Source organism: Mixophyes fleayi, chromosome 4 (genome assembly GCF_038048845.1).
Source record: "Mixophyes fleayi isolate aMixFle1 chromosome 4, aMixFle1.hap1, whole genome shotgun sequence".
Taxonomy (NCBI): domain Eukaryota; kingdom Metazoa; phylum Chordata; class Amphibia; order Anura; family Limnodynastidae; genus Mixophyes; species Mixophyes fleayi.
The window spans coordinates 124,915,608-124,940,961 of NC_134405.1; the positions used below are offsets into that span (position 1 = coordinate 124,915,608).

Here is a 25,354-nt window from a genome sequence, read left to right on the forward strand (position 1 = left end):
TGGAGTAGCGGCAGGCCAGAGATCTGCGGACTGCACAGAGCACCGGAGAAGATGTCAGGTACCAGCAGGATCAGGGTCACCGGCAATGGTTCCGAGTCAGGGTACAGGCAAAAGGTCAGGGTCACAGGCAATGGTTCAGAATCCAGGTACAGGCAAAAGTTCAGAGTCACAGGCAATGGTTCAGGATCCAGGGACAGGCAGAGGTCATACACAGGTAAATCAATCCAAGGTTTCAACACCAAACAAGAACAGGAGCAGGCAGCAGTACTGGGACAGAATGCTATTACCGGCAGATCAGACCTCACTGCCTTAAATAGTCCTAGGAGCCAATCAGGACTAGACTCTTAAAGTTTCCTTCTGCCTAATGGCAGCAGTGCTGGTGGCCAATGGGAATGCAGCGCTCAGCTGCATACTAATTACTGAAACACCTACACAGCCATAGGTGGCTGCCACTAAAACTGAATTAGCCATGATTGGCTACACCTTAGTGAATCCTGCGCACACGCACCCAGCTGTTAGCCACCTGGCGGCAGGGGACCTCGGTTGTTGCCCAGGCAACCGGGAGGCAGAAACCGGAAGTGACGTCCCAGTCCTCATAGCGACGGCTGGGAAAGAAAAGAGAGTCGCGGCAGTGCCCGCGGCCATCTGAACTACTAACACAAAGTAGGCAAATAGCTCATTGATTTCTAGAAGTTACAGCACAGTTGGATTATTATATAATCAGACTCCTCACATGCCATCAGACCATTCCACATGCCATCAGACCTCCCCACATGCCCTTACATGCCCATCAGATCTCACCACATGCCCCTTTCATACCTCTCACACTTCCCCCATATGCCTTCTCACACTTCCCAAACATACCTTTACCACTGGAGCCAGCACAGAGGAACAACACTTTCTCCTCCTCCTACCCTGATTGGATGAGTTGTGACAGTGTGACCTCCTCAGAAGTCATCTGCTCCAGGTCACACTTAAGTCAAATTGGGAGCAGCCAACTGGGGTCCAATATTCCCCTGTCAGTGCCTGGAGCACCACGCTGACATCCTGCTTTTGGCTGATAGCCACATTTAAAAGTACAGAGAACCATGGGTTGGCCAACACAGGACTTCATAAACCTTCCTCTAAATTTGTTAATAGCTTCACTGTTAACAGCTAATTCATGTGTCCTGGATTTCTCAGGAGAGTCTACTTTATCGATGCTACAAATTTTTAACTCACAATGCTTGTTTTTCCATAATATGAGTTCCTGATTTATCCAAATTAACAAAATAAGTGCAATATATTCCTTGAACTGAATTCATTTATTTGGTAACCAAGAGGAAGCATGTGCGGATTATATCCTCTGAACAAATTTCAGGTCACTTTGGTGTCCTTGGTTTTTCATTTTAAAACATTGAAAACTTCATACACGTGTCAGTCATGTTTTACAAGCTTTGGAAGAAGCAATTTGCTGCTAAGCAATTATGCAACATAATAAAGGCTTACACCCTATGATACATAAGTTATCCCTCACTGTTCACCCTCCTTTATTTGGTAACTATGTAATGTAAGCTGTAAAATCACAATTAGAACCATGTTTTTCATAGACTCTAGCATGATGTAACTCATACCTAAATATACATTTATATCTTACCTCTCGTCTCCAGTAGTTGTCACACAAGCGGTAAACTGGCCATGAGCCACCAGCTGAGTCAGTAACGTTTTGAAAATTACATGTTTTATTTCTAAAGGGAAATGAAAAGAATGTCATGAAAGTATTCTATTAAATAAGAATGAAAATACTGCTTATTCATAATATGACACGCGTAGAGATGCGCAAATTTGCAGTGGAATTTTGTGCAAATCAAATTTGAGGCATAATAAGCCTTTTGCATAGAAGTAAAGATCCAATAATACAATCTCCACGTTCCACTTTCGCATGACTATTCCACCATGCAGGGGCAGACTGTGCTGTTCTGAGGGTAGGGAGGCATTTGCCCTGAACAATTTACATTTTCTTGAAACACCCTACCAGTGCCGCACAGTTCACAGCTATGTCTCGCGACTGAGAGGCAGACTGAGGATTTTCCCCGGCTGTTCTGATTCTGTTTTATTATATGCACAATCAGAATGGCTGGGATCCTCCACCTGTCTCACAGGTGCACCGTTAGCAGATATGATTACTTCTGTCATACCCAGTAGACAGCTCCTAACACACTGATTGGTTAGAGAGGTCCCTACACACAGATTGGTGAATGGCTGGAGATATCCACCAGTCAGAGCATGGGACCACAGGGGGGTAAGCAATTAATTTGGGTCATTGGCAGCGATCTGGGGGACTACATTTTGGTGCCAACAAAGATTGGAGGACATCTGAATAATAGCACTATCAGAGATCTGGGGTTTCTATAATAAAGCTGCCACAGGATTGGGATCCGTATAATAAAGCCACTAAAGTTCTAGGGCACCTGGATTGTACAACCACCAGAGATTTAAACGACCTTCATTGTAAAACCACCAGATATTTGTGGTCTGTTTCCAGAACAGGGATGGCATTAAAAGTAGTCACTAATATGCCATGTGTTTGGACTAGTGGTCACAAGAATGCTTTCTGTATTAAATATAAAGTACTGTATATTGTATAGAGGTCGCTAGAATGTTCTCTATATTGTATATTGTTTATTAAGATACTCTCTGTATTATATATTGATCACATAATGGTCTTTCTATCGTATAAAAGTCATATAATGCTCTGTTTTTTATTTAGGTCACTAGAATGTTCTCGGTTTTGTATATTGTTTATTAAGATGCTCTCTGTATTGAATATATTAGTTATAAAAGTGCTCTCTCTTATATAAAGGTCAGTAGAATGCTATCTGTATTGTACAGATGTCACTAAAATGCTCTCCATTTTATATAGAGGTCACTAGAATAGTCTCTCTTTTTTATATTGTTTATTAAGATGCTCTGTGTATTCTATAAAGATTGATAGTATGCTTTGTAAATTGTAAATTGGTAACTAGAATGCTTCTACATTGTATATAGAATGCTCTCTGTATTGTATAGATTTTACTAGAATCCTCTATGTAGTGTTTACAGGCCACTAGAATGTTCTGTGTATTGTATATCTGTCACTAGAATAGTCACTACACTGAGTAATAATCAGAAGGGACTGGTAAGTGTTGTATTTGATTTTAACAATTTTTCAGATATGTCATTGCCGATATAACAACCATATTAGACAAACCACGCCTGCACAATTTCTTCATTGTAGCTTACTGGTAGAAGAGCCTGGGCCACTTGTTTTTCACCCAAGCCAAATATTACCAGTTCTCACTTGCCACACTGTATTTGGAAATTACGCACATTGCCAACAATATGAATCCATTCTGCTCTAGGGTGTAGTTGAGCTATAATAAGGGAGAAGTTTGATCAGAACTAAACTAATTATTTCAGATTAAGGATTAAAACTAAGAATTCCAGACAGAACAAAAATTATTGAGGGAATTATGCAGGAAACCTTCCATTCAAATGCCTCAGGAAAAACGTGCAAAATCATATGTCCAGATGCAGAGTGAAACAAAAATTCCGCAGAACAGTTTTGAAAAATCCACTCATCCCTACTCACGTAGAATCATCTAAGAGTAGGCTGCATTCGTTTTGATAAGCCTTTGACGTGGGTGTGCTTAACAATTCTGTGGGCTGAGGCAGCAACAGAAATTATATCATTCTTAACCCTTAAATGACTCACCATAAACAATTATATTAGTGTGCTTTATAATAGAAATGATTCAATTAGGATTTTTAATCAAGAAAACAGCATGCTTTTAATTAATACCCTACATTTTCTTGCCCTTTGGCTACAGCTACCACAGTCTGCTGAATTTCAGACACACCCTTTCTTTTAAAGCTGCATTACCACTTAAAGATTTTGATAATTTATCCCTCCAGAGATTGTGACTTGTTATTTGTCCTCTTGTGCACCTTTTCCACCGCTGATTTTTATTGACTGGGGATGTAAGAGGAACAGAGGAGCTAACGCTAGGGGAAGGGACGTGTTAGCAAAATCTTATCTGTAATTGGTAGTACAGCTTTAAATATTGAGAATAATCTACAAAATTATTAAACCCTATGCTGTAATCAGTTTTCTAGATTCATTTATTTAGATTGAAATCATTTAATTATTAATTCCCCTATTAGAGAAGACCATGGTAAATTGTCAACACACTTTACAAACCGACAAAACGTCTGAGATATATTTAGCTTTGTCTGGGAACCTGCATTTATAGCATGTACAGACAGGTAATATTAGTAGAAAAAACAATGAACTTTAATATTTCCAAAATGGTAGTAACCAGTAAGCATTTTAAATAGAAACATTTTCAAATGCTTAAGTGTTTGTAAATGTCTTAGGTGGAAATTCTTATTAATATGAGGTAATAGTATGTCAGGCACATGTATATTAAACAGCTATGTGCTGGTATGTTCATACATGGGCACTGACCACTGGTTTGAGCATGTTTCAGAACCAGAAATAAAATAGCCTTGTAATAGTCTCATAAGTCTATAAATATATCATTCTGCTGTCTACTATCAGTTCTTACTCTTCACCACTTTTCACTTCTCTACTCACAGGCTCCAATCTAAAAGCTTTGGATACCCTACATGATCAAAGTAGTCACTTCTCAGACTGAAATGTGCATCATGCACCTTCATATCCATGTACTTGACCTAAAGGACTGTAACCTGAGTATAATTATTTTGATCAGAATTAGTAATATTATTAATTACCTGGAATAAATACCTGGTGGCACTAAAGTTGATATGAATTGTAGAACAACTTGAAATTCATTGGTAAGACTTGAGTCCACATGTTGGTTATAGCCTATTAACAGATTATCAAGTAAGTACAAATACATTTACATTTGCAGTTAATACAATAATTGGCCTGCATAGAGTTACACCACATATTAGAAACTAAGGGTTAGGGGAATGAAGAGAGACAGCTATATTATCACAGTGGCGGATCCAGGGGGGGGGGGGGGGGGGGGGGGCGATCGGGGCGATCGCCCCCCCCCCCCTAGCAGGGGCTTGCTGCTGATGGCTGCACACTGTGCAGGTCCATTCAGCATTGACAGTGTGCTGCCCGGCTGCTCTGATTGTGTTTTAAACACAATCAGAGCAGCAGGACAGCACACTGCCAATGCTAAACGGACCTGCACATACTGTGCAGCCGTCAGCAGCCTTAGAAATTAGAAAGGGGGCGTGGCCTAAATCGCCGCCCCTAAAATCGCCCCGGGTAGAGCAGTTGCCTAGATCCGCCCCTGTATTATCACAATAGCATATAGATTAATTAGCAAAAGTATTGTATACAGTGGTTTGACATTAGTGCTAATTAATTTGTTAATCTGATGTAAGCAACTATACCATTGTTTTTCTGCTATAAAAACATCCAAAAAACAAATAAACATATAATAACATATGTAAAGTTGCCTACATGTGTCTGAAAATGAATGGGTAAAATAAGAGAGGAACTATTTAAATGGAGTGAATAGACCACCAGTTTTGATAAATAATAAGGAATTCAAACATTCGCTAGAAAACTGGACGCATCTTAAAATATTAAAATGTCTTTGATTTTTCACCATGTTCTATTGAAAGTAGTTTCAGTTGTAAAAATGCCTTATTTTTTCATTTCTTATTCCTTAAAAAAGTTTTCTTATGAATTTAAACCTTTTTGTTGTTGCTCTCTGTTCTCTTTACACAAGATAATTCCCTATTTTTTGAATACATAAAAAAACGACTAAAAATGTGAATTCCATAAAAGTGATGTTTTACAGTGGCATTAACTAAACCATTAGAGCCAAGACAATTTAAAGGCATACTTGCCAACTCTCGGAAACAAGTTTCCGGGAGAGGGGGCTTGACTGGAGGGCGGGAGGGGGCAAACGTGTCATTTTGGTCCTGCCCCCCGCGAAAACGTAATTTATGTCGCGGGGGGCGGGGCCAAAATGACGCGATTGACCTCGTCCCGCCCCCTCCCGCTCTCCAAAATGGCGTCAATCACCGAGAATCGCGTCATTTGACGCGATTCTCGGTGAAATCCAGGATGCGGGAGAAATGCCAACGAGAACGGGAGCCCGGGAGACTGAACCGAATTTCGGGAGTCTCCCGGACATTAAGGGAGAGTTGGCAAGTATGCTTAAAGGACAATGTTCATTTCTCCTCTTTTACAGAATACTGCCCATGGTGTTTTGAATAAAGAATATAGGGAGAGGAACGGAGGGACAGTTGCACAGAATTGTGAGATATAGAGCTGATTATGGTTCTAAATTTAGACAGATTTTGATTCAATGATCCCAAATGAACCTCAGAACCAAATTGCTTTTGATTATTTGCTAATTGGACAAAGTGTAGTTTAAAATGTCATGTCAAACAAATAATTCTTTAAAAAAAAAATCTCGAAAAAGAACAAAATTAAAACTTATTTTATCATCAAAATGTCTAGTCAAAATACTATTTATATCTGAATCTGGAGTAGATGGTTCACATATAAATGTAGAATAAATTAAATATTTATTCAATATTGCAAAAGGAGGAGTTCTCAAAAGAATATATAGTATATTGGACAATCAGAGTGCCCTACTACTACCTTATCTTATTTATTTTAAAATAGTCTGGAGAATAAAAGCTTAGTTTCCCACTGATTTTAAAGTATAAAGCACTGAAACTAAAGTGGCTGGCTCACTGTTTTGTCTTACATTATACATTATCTGCTGTTAAATATGATTTTTTGTTAAGGCCTCATAAGGCCTTTGTTCAGCCATTTTATTGTAACTTGCATAGAAATATTATTTGCTAAAAAGATTATTAATTTTTCTGCTGATTTGCAGTTGTACAAGATGTGAGCCTATGGCCTTGAGGTTAAGCTGACATAGAGAACACCAAAATAAATGTATCAAGATATGAAACACTGAGCATTTTCATATCCAGCTCGTAGTGTGGGAGCTGTGCCCTTGATTTTGCACATAGCATACCTCCAGCTCCCCTTGAGATAAAAATAATAGGCTCATCTGTCCTTAGAAGGGGGAGAAAAATAAACACCTCAAGAATACGTGGGAAAGTTAATCAGTAGTGCTTCTCATAAACTATTTTATGCACATGAAGTAGAATTAATTTATTCAGTAGGTTATAAAAACTTGTATCTTGGTATCAATAAACTAGAGAATATTCCTTGTATACAGAACTTGGTCTGTGTCAATTCTCTCCAGCTGATTGAAGCACTTCCAGATATACTTGACACCACAGGCAGACTTGGGTCAGAATTTTAGATCTAACACTGCTGTGAACAGAACCATCCACAAGGACAAGGTTCTGCTGCAGTTTCTGCTTTATTTAAGGTTATAAGTGATTTGCTTCATATAAATCTCTTGTATTTTGCTGGACATTGATTCCTAACTACTTTATCTAGTTGCTTAAAGCTTCCTCAGGAATTCTCTATATATTTTGGTAGCACTATGATGCTCAGTATCTCCACCGCATATTTATTGCTAGGCCTGATACCTGATACTAAGACACAATCACTTACAAATTCGGAATAACTCACCTTTAGGTCAAACTATTTAATCATTCATCTCCAGCACTAAAGACTTACCCTGATAAGGGAGTACTTGTTCTGGGAAGAAGGCAGGTAACCATTCATACATTAGAATATTCTAAAGAAAGAAAAATATAACAATCAAGTTATAGTAATCAAAAAAAAAATAGACTGGCACATCCTTAATGCATAGTATTTGTATTAACTGTTATTGAATACATTTATTGAGAAGAAAAACACTTATTAAAATAGACTTTCAGCAATTTATTTAATGCACTCTACTGACACTGATGTATTCTTTTAGTACTAATGTAAACAGAATTTTCCTCTTAAACTGGTTGCACACGTCACTTTACAAAAAGTACATGATAGAAATGGCTAAACATGTAGGAAACTTGGTTATGGAGCAGGTTCTATGGTCTTTTGAAAACATGCAAAATGTTTAAAAGAAGTCACAGAATAAATGAAGAAAAATAAAAAATAAATGTTTTTCGCACCTATTTACTAAATGCCCCAGCAAAAGCAATCTCTGTGGTCTTCTGAAAATAACCACTGTCAAGTAATTATCCTTTACCTAAGGCTCATGGGTTGATACACGCATACCAAGCTAGTTATCATTTTGTTAATCTCATTACTGTGTTTATTACATTACCCACCAAAATTCTGCACACTGAATATGGTACATATTTAAAATCTCCAACTCCTGTCCTTGATGTATGCAAATGAGACATACTCTTCATGATTTTTCTAGACCTGATTTGATTTAAACACTAGTTATATGACTCCACTTAACAGATTAAGAGACAATGACATAATGGAAATGGAAATAGTGTGCCATTATTTATTACATGTCTCTTAAAAAGGTTTTTTAATCATAACTATTATGAAGTCTCTCCTTGCTCTTCCCACATGATTACTAGCTAGTCCAAAACCTTGGACAATGGACACATCACCCAAACCTTCACATTATGTCTAATAGGCCTGCTTACTTGTGTGCCATTACTTGCCCATGATTTTAGCATTACAAAGTTAAATTGTTTTTACCTGGTATGTGGCGATTACCCATTTCCTAGAATGGTGAAACAAGTCTTCATCTGACCACTGAGGATGTACTCTGGCAAATTTATCAGCTAGATAGTTATGGAATCTGAACCAAACAATGCTTTCAGCTTGAAGGAATGGATTTTCATTGGCTCTAGAATGACCAAATCCTAATAAGAAAAAAAATTGCAATATAAACAGTTAATTCTTTAGAATTATACATTTTGCATTGTGTCAGAAAGACAATCTATTAACATACTATTAACAGTGAAGATTTGAGCTGTCTGTGCTCAAACATTTGCATTCTGCTAGTCTCCTCACTAATATATGTAATAACACTGAGGTTTTAAAACAATCTGTCCTTTTAGTATTTAGAGCTCACTTACATGGCAATTGATTATCATGCTGTGATTATCAAAAATCAGGCGGAATAGCAGTCACTGATACCTATGAGACCGCTTTGGTGCATTTGTATGTGATTCTGAGAGAATTGATAAAATACCACAATGGAGAGTACTTGATATTTAGTGCATTGCACATTACTTAATTCTGTCTGTTTGTAACCCTGTACTGACACTGACCTTTTGCTGCCTGCCCTGACCTTTCACTTGTCTGTGACTATGTTTTCTCTTGTCCAATTGATTTCTGGTCCTTCTTGTTTCAGCTGCTACCTAGCTGGGGCACACTTTAGGGGCACAATCTGGGGGTGTTTCAGCACAAAATCCCTCACCTCGTGCAGGGGTCTCTAGCTAAGACACGGTTCAGACCACCAACAAATTATATATGAAAATCAATTTTTAGTTGTTGTTGGGTACAGTGAACCACCCTCATGCCCATCACCATCCTTAGTTAACTTTACTGTTCTTTAGTGCCTGAAGCAGTGTGGTGGAATAGGAGAGAGTGTGGCGGAGTGGAAGCGTGCAGACCAATTTTTAATAGTATATAGTCGGCCTTACTCCATAATGCTCTGCTAGTGTGAGCGTGTTGGATAGAATACTTTTTTTAAAAGTAATTAGTCACCCTGTACTTTTTAATAAATAAGTAAGAGACCCAGGCCCGGCACGTGAATGGAATTTGATAGTTTTACAATGAAGGCAGTAGGAGAAATGGTGGTATGATATACCACCGTATACCAACCCACTTCTACCACTGACTTTTATTGTATTCTTAAAATAGACAAATCATCTCTAAACATGACCTTACCATAAGTGCCCCAAGATCCTTTATTCTCTTGAGAAGGGTGCACTGGTCTCCACATAGGAACCCTGTCATCCGCTTCTTTTGGAAATAACGGATCTGAGCCAGATTCCAATTTCCCATAAGTGAAACTTCTCAAAGCATCACACCAGGAATGAGAATGGCCGTATATGTAACTGCCATCAATCCATGCTGTGACAGAATTTACCTGAAAAACACAAAGGCTTAAAGGTACAGTACCAATATAAATGTAAAATACCACATTAAAAGTGTACTAGCACCTACAGAAAAGATTTTATAACATGCCCCTTCCCCTATAGGGCAAACACAGCAATTCTAGAGGTGGGTTTCCAAATGCTTGATTTTTAAACAAGTGTGGCCACCCCATTTAGGTGACATGAACAGCATTTAGCAAATGATAGTCTGCCTCAGTCAGAGCACAGTGTATGTAATACCACAGACATATTTCCATTGGTCTCCTCACACAGTGCATAGTGTATATCATACTTGTCATCAATTTTTAAGTCATGTGACATGGGGTAGGAGGTGGGCGTGGTGACATTGTCTCATCGCGTCACCACACTATAAAACGGCGAAATTCACGGTATGAATTTCGGCAACTGCAGGAGCTTTGCCTACTCTTCCGGGAGTCCGTGAGGACTCCCCGAAATTTGGGAGCCCCCACGGGAATTCTGGGAGTGTAGTCGAGTGTGGTTTATATAATACTGTATTAATCAATGACACCATAGTTGATCTAAAGTATTGTTGCTTTGTTATATACATTATGCACTGTATGAGGAGATGTGTCCATAAGCTTTTGGTGACATCATCTAACTTTAGGAAGTCTACCTGCTCCTGATTGGTTCAAAATTATTACATACACAACTACATATATGCAGGAAAAATTAGCTTCAAACATTAATGAATCAATGTGGTAATTTAATAAATAATCCCATATTTATATGTAAATATGTTACAGTATATATATGATAAAGACAAACCATGACATAATTTGCAATCAAGCATCTCTATCTCCAATAAAGAACAAAAGTGGTCAGGAAAATATTAACATCCCATAAGAATTATATAAAACATATCCAGTAATAAATACACCTAAAGTGAGGCAGAGCTAATAAATCTGATATACAGCTCTTCACTTCAATGCACTAATCAATATCAGATCTTCAAAGCACAAGACTAGGTAGGAGGAGCTGCAGTCCCTGGGCATGTGCAGCAGCTCAGTTTTGGACTCTACTGTATGTAGCAGCTGCAGCTCTCGTAAGACGTGATTGTGTAGCGGTGATTCATTCTGCTGGTCCAGGAGGGGCGGGGGTTTCTGGGCAGCTGAAAACTCCCCTAAGTGCACGCCCGCCCATGCCGAAGCCTCGGTGGCTGCTACATGCAGACTTTGTTTATACGGCTCCGCCTTTTATTGTACAGACCCAGCCGAAAAACGAGAGGAACAGTGATTGGTCCTCCTGGTCACACTCCTCATGATTTCTTTTTCATTTAGTGAAATAAAGTGATTTGATACAGAACTGTCTGAGCTTCACTAAAAATACATGCATCTAGATTGTAGTGCTGTTTTAAAATGACATAATAAATCGATGTAAATCGATGTAAATACAAAACAGTGATACTTGGCTTACCATAATGTCTACTCTGTATTTAGTAAACTTATGATAACAGTTTGCTATGCTAATTGAAAGAACAGTCTCAATATTGAAAAATTGAGTTATAGTAAATGGAGTACATTCACAGGAAGGAAAGGTTACCAGTGGAGTACCTCAAGGATCTGTACTTGGAGACATTGCAAATGGCATTGAAGGGAAAGTATGCCTTTTTGCAGATGACCCAAAGATATGCAACAGGATAGATACACCAGGAGGGGTAAAACAAATGATTTATGATCTAGGCAGACTAGAGGAATGGTCAAGAGAGTGGCAACTACAGTTTAATGCTAAAAATGCAAAATCATGCCCCTGGGTCTCAAAAACCCAAAGGCTAAATATAGTATTAATGGCACTATAATGGAAACTACTGAGGAGGAAAGGGATCTAGTCACTATTGCAGGTGACTTGAAGGCAGGCAAGCAATGCAGCAAAGCAATGAGAAATGCAAAGCACATGCTTGGTTGCATAGGGAGAGGAATCAGTTAAAGAAAGAGAGAATTAATAATGCCACCCAATAGATCATTGGTACGGCCTCATCTAGAATACTATGTTCAATTCTGGAGGCCATATCTCCAGAAGGATAAAAATGCATTAGAAACTGTACAAAGAAGGGCAACTAAAATGATTCATGGCCTACAGCACAAACTTACCCAGAAAAACTAAAAAACTTAATATGTATATATTTTGGAGCAGAGAAGGGAAAGGGGGACATGGTAGAAACTTTCAAATATATAAAGGGTTTGAACAAGGTACATGAGGGAAACATTTTTCAAAGGAAGAGAAGTACTAAAACATGAGGACGTGCACTGATACTGGAGGGAAGTAGGTTCAGAGGAAATTTGAGGAAAAACTACTTCACAGAATGGGTAGTGGAGAGTGGAATATCCTCCCATCAGATGTGATAGAGGCTAATACAGTAGAGCAGTTTAAACATGCTTGGGATAGACATAAGTATAAACATGCTTGGGATAGACATAAGAATATCCTTATAAAAATCAAGGGATCAAATAAGGTTTAAGGTTACCATAGGTTGATAAAACAATGGGCAGACTAGATGGGCCAAGCGGTTCTTATCTGCCATCAAATTCTATGTTTCTATGTATTCAGACTGCATGCTTTGTTTACTTCCTAAAATGCACAATTAATCAACAATAGTGATGTTATTTCAACATTCAGTCTTTTTTATCTCAAGTTGTAATCTTCTCTTATATTTGATGAAGAACCAAGTTATTGAAAAAATTGCATTGAATACACAGGCAAAATATCCCTTTCTAAAAATGACTACTGTGAATACTGTAAACAAGTCCTTCTGATCAGCGCAAAAAGCACTTTTGGCCAAAGATCTGTCTCAGTTTGCAGTCCAACAGATCTAACCATTGCACCTCTTTGCGCTTAGAGAGGCGGAACGAGGAAGGTAGTGGGTGAGCCTAGCAATGTAAAGGCATTTCCATGCTATTTTGAGTTGAAAGCAACTGCAGATAGGTCTCTAGGAGATATATCTTTTGCGGGTGCTTTCAGCTGGTGCAAGAGACCTTGGTGTATTAAAAAGCAAAGTAAAAAAAATTACATTTAAAAAAAGGTGTGCACCCCTCCCAAGCAGCATAACCAACCCTTGTGCTGTTTGGGGGGAAAAAAGAACATTTTTTTTTAAATTTATTTTTATTAATTGAATTATCTGCTTTACAGGGCGCTGTGCATGATACACTTGCACGCCAGCAAAGAGGCGTGTTTGTGCAATTTGCACAGTATTCTAAGTCACACAGATCTAAAGATCTAAAGCTCTGTGCCACTTTAAATACTCTGTAAATTACGGGATGCAATTTACACTTATGATTTCACTGTAAACTGCGTCAGACTCTGTATGTCCATCTTACCTGGTACCGTGGATTGTTTGGACTGTTCCCACTATGTTTACACCATTTACTTCTTTGGAATGGAAGAAATGATTTCCCTTTGTTTTCTGGATCAAAAATCTCATCTCCAGCTGGTACTTCAATATTTAAAAACTCAATTGGACATCCCAGATCCTCAATGCCAAAAATCTCTGACATTGCATGATATCCTGTAAAACAAATCTATTAATATTGTACATTTATTTATAGATATTTGTATATATCCACCAGAACAGTGTTTCTCAAGCCCAATCCTCAGGAATGGATACACCTGTGCTAAAGCAAGGAAACAGGGAAAACATGCACTGTTAGGGGTGCTGAGGACCAGGGTTAAGAAACACTGTAATGGAACAGAACAATTTGTGTAGCGTAACCTCTGGACCCTCGCATGATGAGACTGTGCAGCAATATTCTGGTTTCAATCTCTGCTCATTTTTTCTTGCACTTTCCTGATAGGTACAAGCAAAGATGAGCAGAGTTTCCTCTGCTGTAAAAACTGGAAGTCAGTATATGAGCAGCACTTTGCTGTTAATTGAATTTCCCCCTCAGAATGCAAATAAATACATATTCTGAACTGTGTCAAGTTATCATGATTTGTTTCTATCCTGTTTACCTAAAGATTCACTTTTCCATGTGGAGCTGGGGAAAGATACACGGGTGCCCAAAACAGGAAACAATCTGGAACTAGACCAAGCAATTTATTTTCTTTAAGATGCCAGTTAAAATCAAACAAATATATCTAATTATCAAATAAAGATGTGTGAAGCATAAATCTTGGACAGGAGATAACTCTGACACTGGGCGTTTCTACTTTTCGGAATCCAACACATCAAACAATTGTATTTGCAGACCAGGGCCGTCTTTCCCATTGGGCACGATGGGCAGGTGCCTGGGGGCCCGGGGGAAAGGGGGCCCTGGCAGGTCTGCTGCTGTAAAAAAGCCTGTAAAAAAGAAAAAAGAAACTTACCAGTACTTTTTGCAGTCACCTGACCGTTCAGGTCAGGTGACGATCCGGCTCACTCCCTGGACGTCTCTTCCGTGATGCGCTCGCAGTGAATGTCGGGCGTGATGACGTTATCACGCCAGACATTCACTGCGAGCACAGCATGGAGGAGCACAGCGAAGAGGATTCAACTTATCGTGATTGAAAGGTAAGTTGTTTTTGTTTTTTTTACTTATATATTTATATATAGGGGCCCTGGTGCACTGCTATCCCCGGGGGCCCATACTGTTGTTAAGGTGGCCCTGTTGCAGACAGCAAGTTCCTTTAAAAATGTAGGTTGAATTTTTTTATAATAAATTTGATTTATATACAGTAATCATATGTCAGTATGCTGTACAATCAGAAACATAAACTGACACAGCTTTGGGAAATTATACAAAATCAATCATAAGTCTGTTGAACCTAACTCAAAGGAAAATATCACTGTAGATTGTTTCACTGAGGATGTGACTTGGTTTAGAGACTGGTCTGTAAAAGACATTCCATCTAATGCTAAAAGCACTTTCTTAGTCCATCTTAACTGACGAAAAAGCTTCACATTTATTCTCTGCCTCCACTTGTTGTTGGAAGACATCATAAAATGTTTTCCAGGTTGCATCATTATTTCTGTACAAAACACACCCTAAAAAACAATTGAAATACAGTAGTCATGCCAGACATCAGTAATGTGACACAGAAAGACAAATGAGCGTAATTGTTCATTGTGCAACCACATATAACATGCACTATCTGTTTCGTAGAAAAGCTTGAAAAATGAGTGCCTCATATACAAGTCACATGTGTTTCATCCATTGCATATACACATTATGTGATGCTCATTAAAGACACAATAATAAAAAAAAAATGATATTTGTATGTGTGACTTTTGCTCTTCTAATTATATGGTTCTGTCAGTCTAATATAGTGTCAGCTAATTAGTGTCTATACAGCAAAGTTTTGTTCTGCAGCATAGTGTACATGACAACACACTGGGTTATAATATAAAACCATGTGGTTTGTACAGATTGATATTAGAAATTATGAACATTTTTAATGGGTGATGAGGCACAAAAAATGTATGTGAATTGGGATATATGGCTTAAGCTCCAACCAAGGCAATAAGCCTGAGTCATTAAGGAAAGTAAGGCAAAAAAAAAGAGAGTAAATGTTCTCCGGGACAAACCATGTTACAATACAAGGGGTGCAAATTAATTTATTATTTTGCGCATAAGGTAAATACTGGCTGTTTTTTCCTGGAGCACACAAATACTTGATAGCTTTATTTTTACACTGAAATTTAAAGTTGATCTAGGACATGCCCTACCCCAACTATAAATCTGCCATCACATTTTAAATTTACCTCCCCCTCCAATGCAACATGGTTTTGCCTAGGTGCAAAGTTACTCCTTTTTTATGCTTTGCTCTCCTTAATGACTCAGGCGCACTGTGTTTATATCTTACAGGATTGGGCATACTTTTCTGCATTTGGAGCATGGTTAGGCAATGCCATCTGGTGAGCCATCCACGCTTTTGGGGGTTGCCAAAGCTTGGATTTTTTTTTACAGTGCGATGTGCTACATCTGTGTATGCGAATATCTTGATACCTTATCTATACCAATCTGTAGTTAAGCCAAAATCTGTCTGATGCAGATTTGACCTTTATTATTCATGTACACAGTTAACTGTCTTGTTTGTTTTTCAATAATACTACACCATAGGTGGTTCTTAGTTTTTTTTTAAATGTGTGTGTGTACTGAATGATATTTCAGAAATCACTGTATATCTTATATGTAGTGTGTTTCAGTATGTATCAGATATGTAGATAAGCCAAAATACTGTATTATTCTTGGTATAAAGTAGCACCCCAACCATGCAGGTATTCCTACCAAAAAAGATGCCCAGGACTGTCCGATTCCGTAGTGAGGATTGACCTGATTCGCCTTTCATAGCTACATTGCTGATTTTTCGTGGGTTGGGAAGATGGGGTTCCTGCATAGCTTTATATACCCCATCAGAATAGGCAGATGGCAAGAGACGCAGGAGTCTAGAACCTAAATAAAAAAATAATTTGCATACAAAAATATAAATGTGTAACAATAAGGCTAACTTATGAATCTAGATAAATGTACAACCACAATGCTTCTTTATTTGCCAAATGTGTATAATTGACCTCCAAGCACTTTCCAAAGTGCACATCCTCTTCCTGTGCTGGCAGTAGTGCCAGAGGCGGGCCGCTTGTTTAGTTATGTACTTTAAATGTAATGCCAGTGGTAGAGCTGCGGGTAGGAAGCTTGCTTTTTCATTTTTTTTATTTAGTGCCGGCGGTAGTACCGGCATCGAAGCTTTCAGTTTAATTCTTTCTGTCGGCATTGTGACTGTCAACATTACAACCTGTTGACAGCCACAATATTGCCATTTTAACTGTGGCGACATAATGAACATGTCACCATTCTGAATGTCGACCTTTTAATTGTGTCAACATTCTGATTGTCTGCATTATTGTGTCAACATTCTGAATGGTGACATTTTGACAGCCTTTCGACTACATCCCACTTCTGACCAATGTAAGGAACTAAGTTCTTTTGCATGGTGAAGAATGGTTTGCCCCCACTCATAAACAGGCACCATCACCTAAATGTACCGCTGTTAGCTCATTTAAATAATCCCATTTCTCAAAACAATATCTTTTTTCTACCTCAGTGCAAAATGAAGAGCATTTATTTTCCAAATTCACACAAGGTGTGCCCAATTCTTTTAAAAGTCACCGCTTTGGCTCGCAAATTCATGCTCATACCCGTATTTGCAGAAAAAGAAGTTCATGACAACACAAAATAGTATTTGAATTGCACTGTTTTAAATGGATTCGTTCTAGAGAGAGATACATCTTATGTGTACCACTCAATGTGCAATGTGTACTCCATGTACATTGGTGGTGATAAACGCTTGTCTCCAAGAGGAAGCCAGCAAGCTGAAGAGTAGGCCCTCACAACAAAATATCACATATAATTAAACCATTTATTTTCCTTTAATTACAGATATTGGAATGTTTTGATTAGTGCTACATAACATATGTTTGTTTATCATTCTTCTTTGCGATTACTTTGAGAAAGTTTATAAATAAAGTGTACCTGCAGAGCCTCTTTCGTGATGAACAAGGTTGTTATACCAGCCATCATAGCGCTGAATTTCCCAATTAATATTATTTTGCATGCCTACCGAAAAAAGCAAATGATAAAGAAATAGAAAAACAATTGTATTATTGTAATTATGAAATAATAACATAATTTTTTTTGGTTTAGACCAAATTTGATAGCATTGTATCCAAATGTTAAAAGTTTAGAAGTCATTATTACTAACAGTCAAGTTAAAGTTAAATTGCAAGTATAGTTTTATTGCTTTGGTTTCTTTTAGATGCAGGTTGGCAACATGTTATGTTTACATCTATTTTATGCTACTATAAATGAAGTACTATAACAGTGTTGTGTACAGGTACAGGATCCATTATCTGGAATGTGCTGAACTTGTAGCTTTATGGATACAGGTTGTTCCCATAATTTGGAGAACCATGCATACAATATATAAAATTTGCATACAAATTATGTCCCCTGCTTTTCCCAGACTTTGCACACCACACCCTTATTGTTAAATGTTTATCAGTGATCCTCACAGTGACTGAAAGAGAATTCACTAACACTATTCTGTGTGTATTTTGAGTTACAACTATATACAACTTAATATACTGTGCAAGTATGTGGCCACGATAAGTTACTCTCTAATCGCTAATTTTTATGCACAATAAAAATATTTGGTTATGATCATCATCAGCGCATATCTTTACAGCAGCCGTACAGGAGCCACAACAGATACGACACCTAAAGGGCATATCTGGAGATGTGGCCTACAGTTCATGGGGGCGTGCTACACTTACATGTCCCTACTGTAAACAACTAGCGGTTGCACGCCCATGAGTCGCCTCTCCAGGCATAGAGAACAGTAAGTTCAAGTTATGTTTTACTCAAAGTTACATGCACAGTAAAATAAACTGACCATAGCCCATTCTTAATATTATATAACTAGCATCATATAAACTTACTTATGAGACCCCAGAGCTCTGCGTGAATAAGCAAACCAAAAATCAGTCCAAGCCTTGACTTCATGTCGAAATGAAACAGACTAAAAATAAAAATAAATATAATCAATGATAAAAAGTAAAGTAATGCAGTACACTTAACAGAAGTCTGACTATAAGGAATAGAAAAAGAACAGCAAGAGAGTGCATATAGTGTAGTAAAAATTAGCCAACCAGCTCTAGTAATGCCAATAATTATGCTTACGTAAATCAGAAAAATATTGCCTTATCTAAAGTGTGATATGCTGTTGTAGGTCCTTTTTTGGTGTCTGAGGGCCCTTGCAAGAGAAGCAGTGGACTCACCTTTGCATTATTACTGTTGGGACTGTTTTTGTAGTGGTAGAAGCACACAATAGGGTTCATTAGTGTGTTTCATTTTTTAGACATGTATAATATATTTATAATTTAGAAAAATGGCCCCAGTCCTACAAGCCAATCTCCTACTAATTTTCCTTTGTTAAAGTCACAGCTACACAGCAAAATCTGCTCCACCTGACACTTCAATTCATTTATTGCATATTTAAAAAATTGTACACACATCTTATACTGCTATCTGAATACTCATTTATTTTATTCTCAGAATCTGTTGAAGACAATTGATGCTCTGATCTTCCCAGGCCTCCAAGTAATGTGATTATAATTATTATATGCCACCTTAAGTGTTCATATTATAGTATCTTGGATCCCCAAGATACCTGAGAGCACGCAGCTTTTTACAGGTCTCAGAGTTTTAGAACGTTTTATAGATCATTATTTATCATGGTTGCAATATTGTAGACACTTGGTCATGATAGAGATTTAAGCTTATTTAGCCAGAGAAAAACATGAGTAAAAATCATTAGTGAATTCAGAGAGATGGATTTCTGAATTATTGTTTTGCCTGTAGTAACCAGATTCTAGCTATACTTTTCTAGAATGTACTAGATACATTATATCTAGAATCTGATTGATTGCTATGGGCAACACCTCCACTTTTCATTTTTAGAAGTTTTAGTAAACTTACCCCATGGTCTATATTAGATGCAAAATGGCATTTGCATCATACCGTTTTAGGAACAAAGAGCAACAATGTATAGATATGTATGATATTCATGTAAATTAATGTGATATTGCAATGCCCTGGGAATGGTGTGTGTAAATGTATAGCATACTCTTCTTACTTTTTCTGTAGCTGAAAACTCCACCTGAGTCTTGACACATGTTTTGCTTTGGTACAGCTATTCATTGATATATATCCATGGGAACACGTGGGTAGGTACCCATGAATATACTGTATATCAATAAATAGCAATACCAAACCAACAAATCGATCAATTTAATTGAACAATACATCAATATATAATTTGCTTAAGCAGGGTATATATCTTTACTTCTGCGCACAAACTTAGACTAACACACTGCAGGATTGTAACTCAATGCAAATTGTCTAACCTGAGAGCAACAATCTACCTTGGGTGATATCTCTATCGTATTAAAACATATGCAGCTGCCCTACAACTCACAGCACAGCAAAACAGCATGCAACTTAACACAATTAAATTTATTGTGTTGGAGGTCCGGAGTCTTTTTTATCTTGTCCTTTCGAAATAAATGTCAAAAAGGCTGAAATATTGACTTTCCTCAACACACAAATTGAGTGGTTAAATGTTCACAAACTGTATGCAATTATCTGTTCCTCACTATGTCTACCAAGATGGTCACCTGCAATATCTATGTCCACTGTTAGGTTATTTTTGCATCTGTACAAGACATTGTGTGTGTGTGTGTGTGTGTGTGTGTTTGTGTGTGTGTGTGTGTGTGTGTGTGTGTGTGTGTGAGCTTCACCTATTGTCTAAAGGTATGTGACTGTATAGTGTGTGTGAAGAGGGGAGAGGGGAAGAGGGAGAGATAGATCCATAGGTTAGACTCCATTTTAAGCATTCAAAACCCATTTGACTCTTTTATCTATTTCACAACATCTTACATGGAAACATCTTCCATTTATCCACATATAAAGTTCTATTTATCTCACATGGATAATAAACTGTATCATTTCAGAGTTTCCCATTACAAACTACCTTTCAAAATCAACAGTCTAATAAAAATTTACACTGAACCATCTGACCAATTCCTGAACAATCCAGTCATTTGCTATACATTTAGTCACATCGGTGAAGACGATAACACTGACAGCAGCTACAGTTACTGTAATGAAATGCTGTCAATTCTGAATAAATGAAAAAGTGACTGTGAATATTTTCAGCATTAGAAGATTCCGCCACTGACATGAATGTCACTTTAAATCGTGACTCTTACATTTATGCTATTAAGGGGGCAATGCGAGGACTCGGCGGGTGTCTACTGTCCAGCCCTTCCTAAAATAGATTACACACCCACCGGGTGCTCGCATTGCCCCCTTAATAGCATATATGTAAGAGTCGCAATTTAAAGTGACGTTCATGTCAGTGACGGGATCTTCTAATGCCGGAAATCTTCACAGTCACTTTTTCATCCAATCAGAATTGACAGCATTTCGTGATTTCGGCAATCGGAATTTTACAGTAGCTGTAACTGCTGTCAGCGTTATCACATTCGCAAAATCCTACCACACCCACGTGGGAAACACTTGATGCATAAGATGAACAAACATTGTAGCTGCTGGTAAGGAAAGTGTGAGTGGCTGCTATAGAGAAAAGCAAGTGGAATAGGCTTCTTTGAAAAAGGGAGTCAACAGGAACAGGTTAAAGATTTCGAAGATAAAGGAGAGTATAATATGAGTGGGTAAAAATTATTAGAAACAAACACCTGTGCAGGTGACGTTTTGCAGTGGTGCACGAAAAGAGGATATGAGAAGGGCAGGCAAGGAGGCCCTTGAGGAGCACATAAAGTGACTGAGAGATTGACTGTGAGAGTGTTTATGAGTGAGGTTGGAAATATAGCTGGAATAGGAAGTATGGAAGAACTTGTAGGCAAGGTTCAGCCTATGGGAAGCCAACAAAGGGATTGATAGTGAGGAGCAATGAATCAGAAAGGACCGAAAGTATAGAAGAGTCTTCCAGCAGCATTCATCCTATGAGCACAGTGGCCTAGTGGTTAGCACTTGTGCTTCACAGCACTGGGGTCATGAGTTCGATTCCCGACCATGGCCTTATCTGTGTGGAGTTTGTATGTTCTTCCTGTGTTTGTGTGGGTTTCCTCTGGGTGCTCCGGTTTCCTCCCACACTCCAAAAACATACTGGTAGGTCAATTGGCTGCTATCAAAAACTGACCCTAGTCTCTGTCTGTCTGTATGTATATGTCTATGTGTGTGAGTGTGTGTCTATATTAGGGAATTTAGACTGTAAGCTCCAATGGGGCAGGGACTGATGTAAATGAGTTCTCTGTACAGCGCTGCGGAATTAGTGGCGCTATATAAATAAATGATGATGATGATTCATGATTGATTGAAGGTGGGATGGTTTTCTCATTGTCAGGGATTGCAACAGCCAAATTATGAAATTATAATGTCATGGATCAAGAGTCTGTGGCAACTTGAGGAAAGGACTATTTTGGTGATATTGCACATGTGAATGTGTCATGACTTGGAAATGTCTAAATATCAGGAATAAAGAAGAGTGGGGCATCAAGGGTGTTACTTTAAAAGTGAATTTAAGAAGTAGGCAGAATAATGGTGCTATTAACTGATAAAGAAGATAATTGAGGAAATCTAATTAATTCATTTTTTCTATATTTGGCTTTAAATGCATTTGAGACATACATGAGCAAATGGTTGGAAGACAGCTAGATGTTGGCTTTATAGAATGGATAAGTTCTGTAGTGTAGAAGTAAATCTGGATGTCATGTGTATACAAGTGATATTAGAGCCCATATGTAAATATTAATTTACCGAGAAAGAACAGTAGTAGGCTGAGGGGACCAATGATTGTGGATACTCCAATAGAAAGAGTGATGAAATATGAACTTTCCTTAAAGGAAACTGTGACTGATAAGTTGAAAAAGTATAATGAAACCTAGAAAACTGCAGTGTCATGGGTTTAAAGGAAATGTAGCATTTGCAGGAGGTCAGTGTTGAATGTGCAGTGAAATCTAGGAGTAGGAGGGAAAACGTACCTTTGATTTTGCAACAAGGGGGTTGTTAACTACTTTTTAAAGCACAGCTTCTGTGGAGTGTGTTTGGCAGAAGCCAGTTTGCAAGGAATCTAGCAGAAGTTAGAGGCAAGAAAAATGGTCCGTAAACAAATCACTCCAGTAGTTTTAAGGCACATGGGAGAAAATAAATGGTTCAATAGCTAGAGAGCAGGAATGGGACAAAAAACAGTTTATTGAGAATGGGAGTGATGACTATGTCGTTGGAGGTAGAAGATAAAATAACTGTGTAAAAAGAAAGGTAGAATAATGTGATCAACACTAAAATCAATGTGCTTGAGTGAGTGTGCAGTAGTCTTGTAGAAATTGCATCAAGTGGACAAGTTGTGAGATGAGTAGATGAAGGAAGTGAGGCAATTTTATCTTCAGTTATTGGGCTGAAAACATTTAGGAAAGAATTGCAGGTATGTGTGGGATGGTGATGTTTGTGGGGTGTCTGGTGCAAGGCAATATCAAGCATGGCTGTGTCAATTTGTTCTTTTAAGTAGTCTCAATGTAGTAGGCAGAAAATGTTGTTGTTGGTGCAGATAGGTTGTTGTTCAGGGAGTCAAATGGGAAAATGGGTGGTAGAAATTTAAAGCATGTGAGGGTACGAAAGAGAAGAAGGAAGTGTGTTTAGTCAAGTTGTATTAAAAACATGAAGTTGTAACTTATAATTGAAGAAAATATAGGTAAACCAAATTTCCTACACTTGCGATCAGCCACATTTGTGACTTATGACAGATAAGTGAACCAAGATTGTGGATGGTTGAAGTGTGGACAATATAGTTTGACAGGGGTAACTTTATCCACTGCGGTGTGCTCTGGAAGAATGCTTGGTCATATCAAGAGAGATTCGAGAAAGAAGGGTAATAAGAGAGAAAGTGATCTCTCTGTAGGTATGTATGTTCAGAATAAGGTAAGTATAAAGAAGAGGGTCCTGATTCATTAAGGAACTTAAATTAAGAAGTTTCTTATTTAAGTCTCCTGGACAAAACCATGTTACAATGCAAAGGGTTAAAATCAGTTTTCTGTTTTGCACATAAGTTAAATACTGACTGTTTTTTCATGTAGCACACAAATATCAACTTTAAATTTCAGTGTACAAATAAGCTATCAAGTATTAGTGTGCTATATGAAAAAACAGGCAGTATTTAACTTATGTGCAAAATAAAAAACTAATTTTCACCCCTTGCATTGTGACATGGTTTTGTCCAGGAGACTTAAATAAGAAACTTCTTAATTTAAGTTCCTTACTGAATCAGGCCCGAGATGTTTAAGGTAAGTAGGTTATGGTCAGAGAATGGGATGGTCTTTGAAAATTTAGCTAGATAGTATGGTTTAGTTGGACATATGTGTCTTTTTTCACATAAATTTACATTTATATGCCACACATGGTGTAAAAAAAGCCTTTTTTCCATATGCAGATTCAGTCGCATCTTCCGCTTATGACTCCTTACCTTCGGTGGAACATGAGAGGGAAAGGGAGTGCAAGTGTAGGCCAAATACAGTAAGGGTGTCTCAAAAATGCGACTGAGGAATACCTGGACACGGACATATATGCACCTGTCACCTGTCACATATTTCTAGCGGATGTTCGACACCTGGTGCAAAATATGCACTAATGATGACGGATTGCCCTTTCCAGCTGACTGTGCTTAATTCATTTACATTTTGGCTATGATATTTGTGTGTTTGAATTTCCTCCTTATGAGTTTTACAACCACTGTGCCAAAGGAGTAGAATATTTAGATTTTACACATAGGAGATAAAGCAACAGGTGTTGGCATGTTTGTAATTAATGACTATTTTATTGCTTCAGTGCAATTGACACATTTTCCTACAAAAACTGCAAGTACACATTATAAGAAAAATATTTTTTCTTAAAGCTATTCTTAAGAAATATTGGCTCCCAGAAGGGGAACGCATTTTGTTTTCTTTGGGGGAGGGGGAGTTGGATACTGCTATCAGCATATTTTCTTACTTACATTGCAAACACACTCTATAGGAAAGGTTTTCTTTCTTCTTAAAGCTGTACTCAAGAAATAACTACAGGAAGCTAGGAAACTTGCTGGAGGGCTATTTTTTGTTTTGCTAGATAACTGAACGCATTTTTTTTTATTGTTGGGTTAATAAAAGTTTATTTTTTTATATATATTAAATAACAATTTAGTGTCGTTATAACATTAGGAAAATGTGCAAATATAATGTATAATAAAATAATTCTGAGAAAGATCCAACTGACTGGATGATTGTAGAGTGAGTTGTTGGCTCATTAATTAATTTTATTCCTACAATTTACACAATACTGTAGACAGAATAAAAATCCACATTTCTGACTGGTTGATTGCAATGAGCTTTGGGTCATTAATTAATTTTAAGTACGTCACGCAAAGTACACAATCCTTCACAGGTGAAAAGCGGTACTGTAAGATCCAATTCTTATAGAATGCTGACATAACACTACCCTACTAGTAGAATTCATCCTGAATGGAAAGTTAAATACATAAATTACAATAATAGATCAACCTTTAGCTAGGTTCTATAATCTATTTTCATCTAGAAATATGACATATGCTCTGTGACATTTCTGCTCTGAATCCTCACACAGCCGTATCATGCGCTGGAGGTTGATGCAAGTATGTTTAATTATACTCCTCACATCAACCTGGAGCAGATGCAAACGCTGCAGAGCTGGAGCATCTTGAGCTCATTAATGGTGATATCAAAGTCACCATAAAGTGAGTGTGTATCTTA

General features: G+C 37.8%; 1 protein-coding gene across 1 annotated transcript in view; it reads right to left on the bottom strand.

The window, feature by feature from the left end:
* The window catches only part of LOC142151976 (dual oxidase 1-like), a 114,029-nt gene that overhangs the window by 72,179 nt on the left and 16,496 nt on the right, over positions 1-25,354 (bottom strand). The window contains exons 2-10 of the mRNA XM_075208132.1: positions 18,458-18,537; positions 17,493-17,576; positions 16,251-16,415; positions 13,365-13,552; positions 9,824-10,025; positions 8,624-8,790; positions 7,637-7,697; positions 4,774-4,867; positions 1,637-1,727 (exon numbers count right to left, since the gene is read on the bottom strand). Of these exons, the coding sequence (XP_075064233.1) occupies positions 1,637-1,727; positions 4,774-4,867; positions 7,637-7,697; positions 8,624-8,790; positions 9,824-10,025; positions 13,365-13,552; positions 16,251-16,415; positions 17,493-17,576; positions 18,458-18,521 (1,116 nt within the window). The 5' untranslated portion in view covers positions 18,522-18,537. The remainder of the gene's footprint in view (positions 1-1,636; positions 1,728-4,773; positions 4,868-7,636; positions 7,698-8,623; positions 8,791-9,823; positions 10,026-13,364; positions 13,553-16,250; positions 16,416-17,492; positions 17,577-18,457; positions 18,538-25,354) is intronic.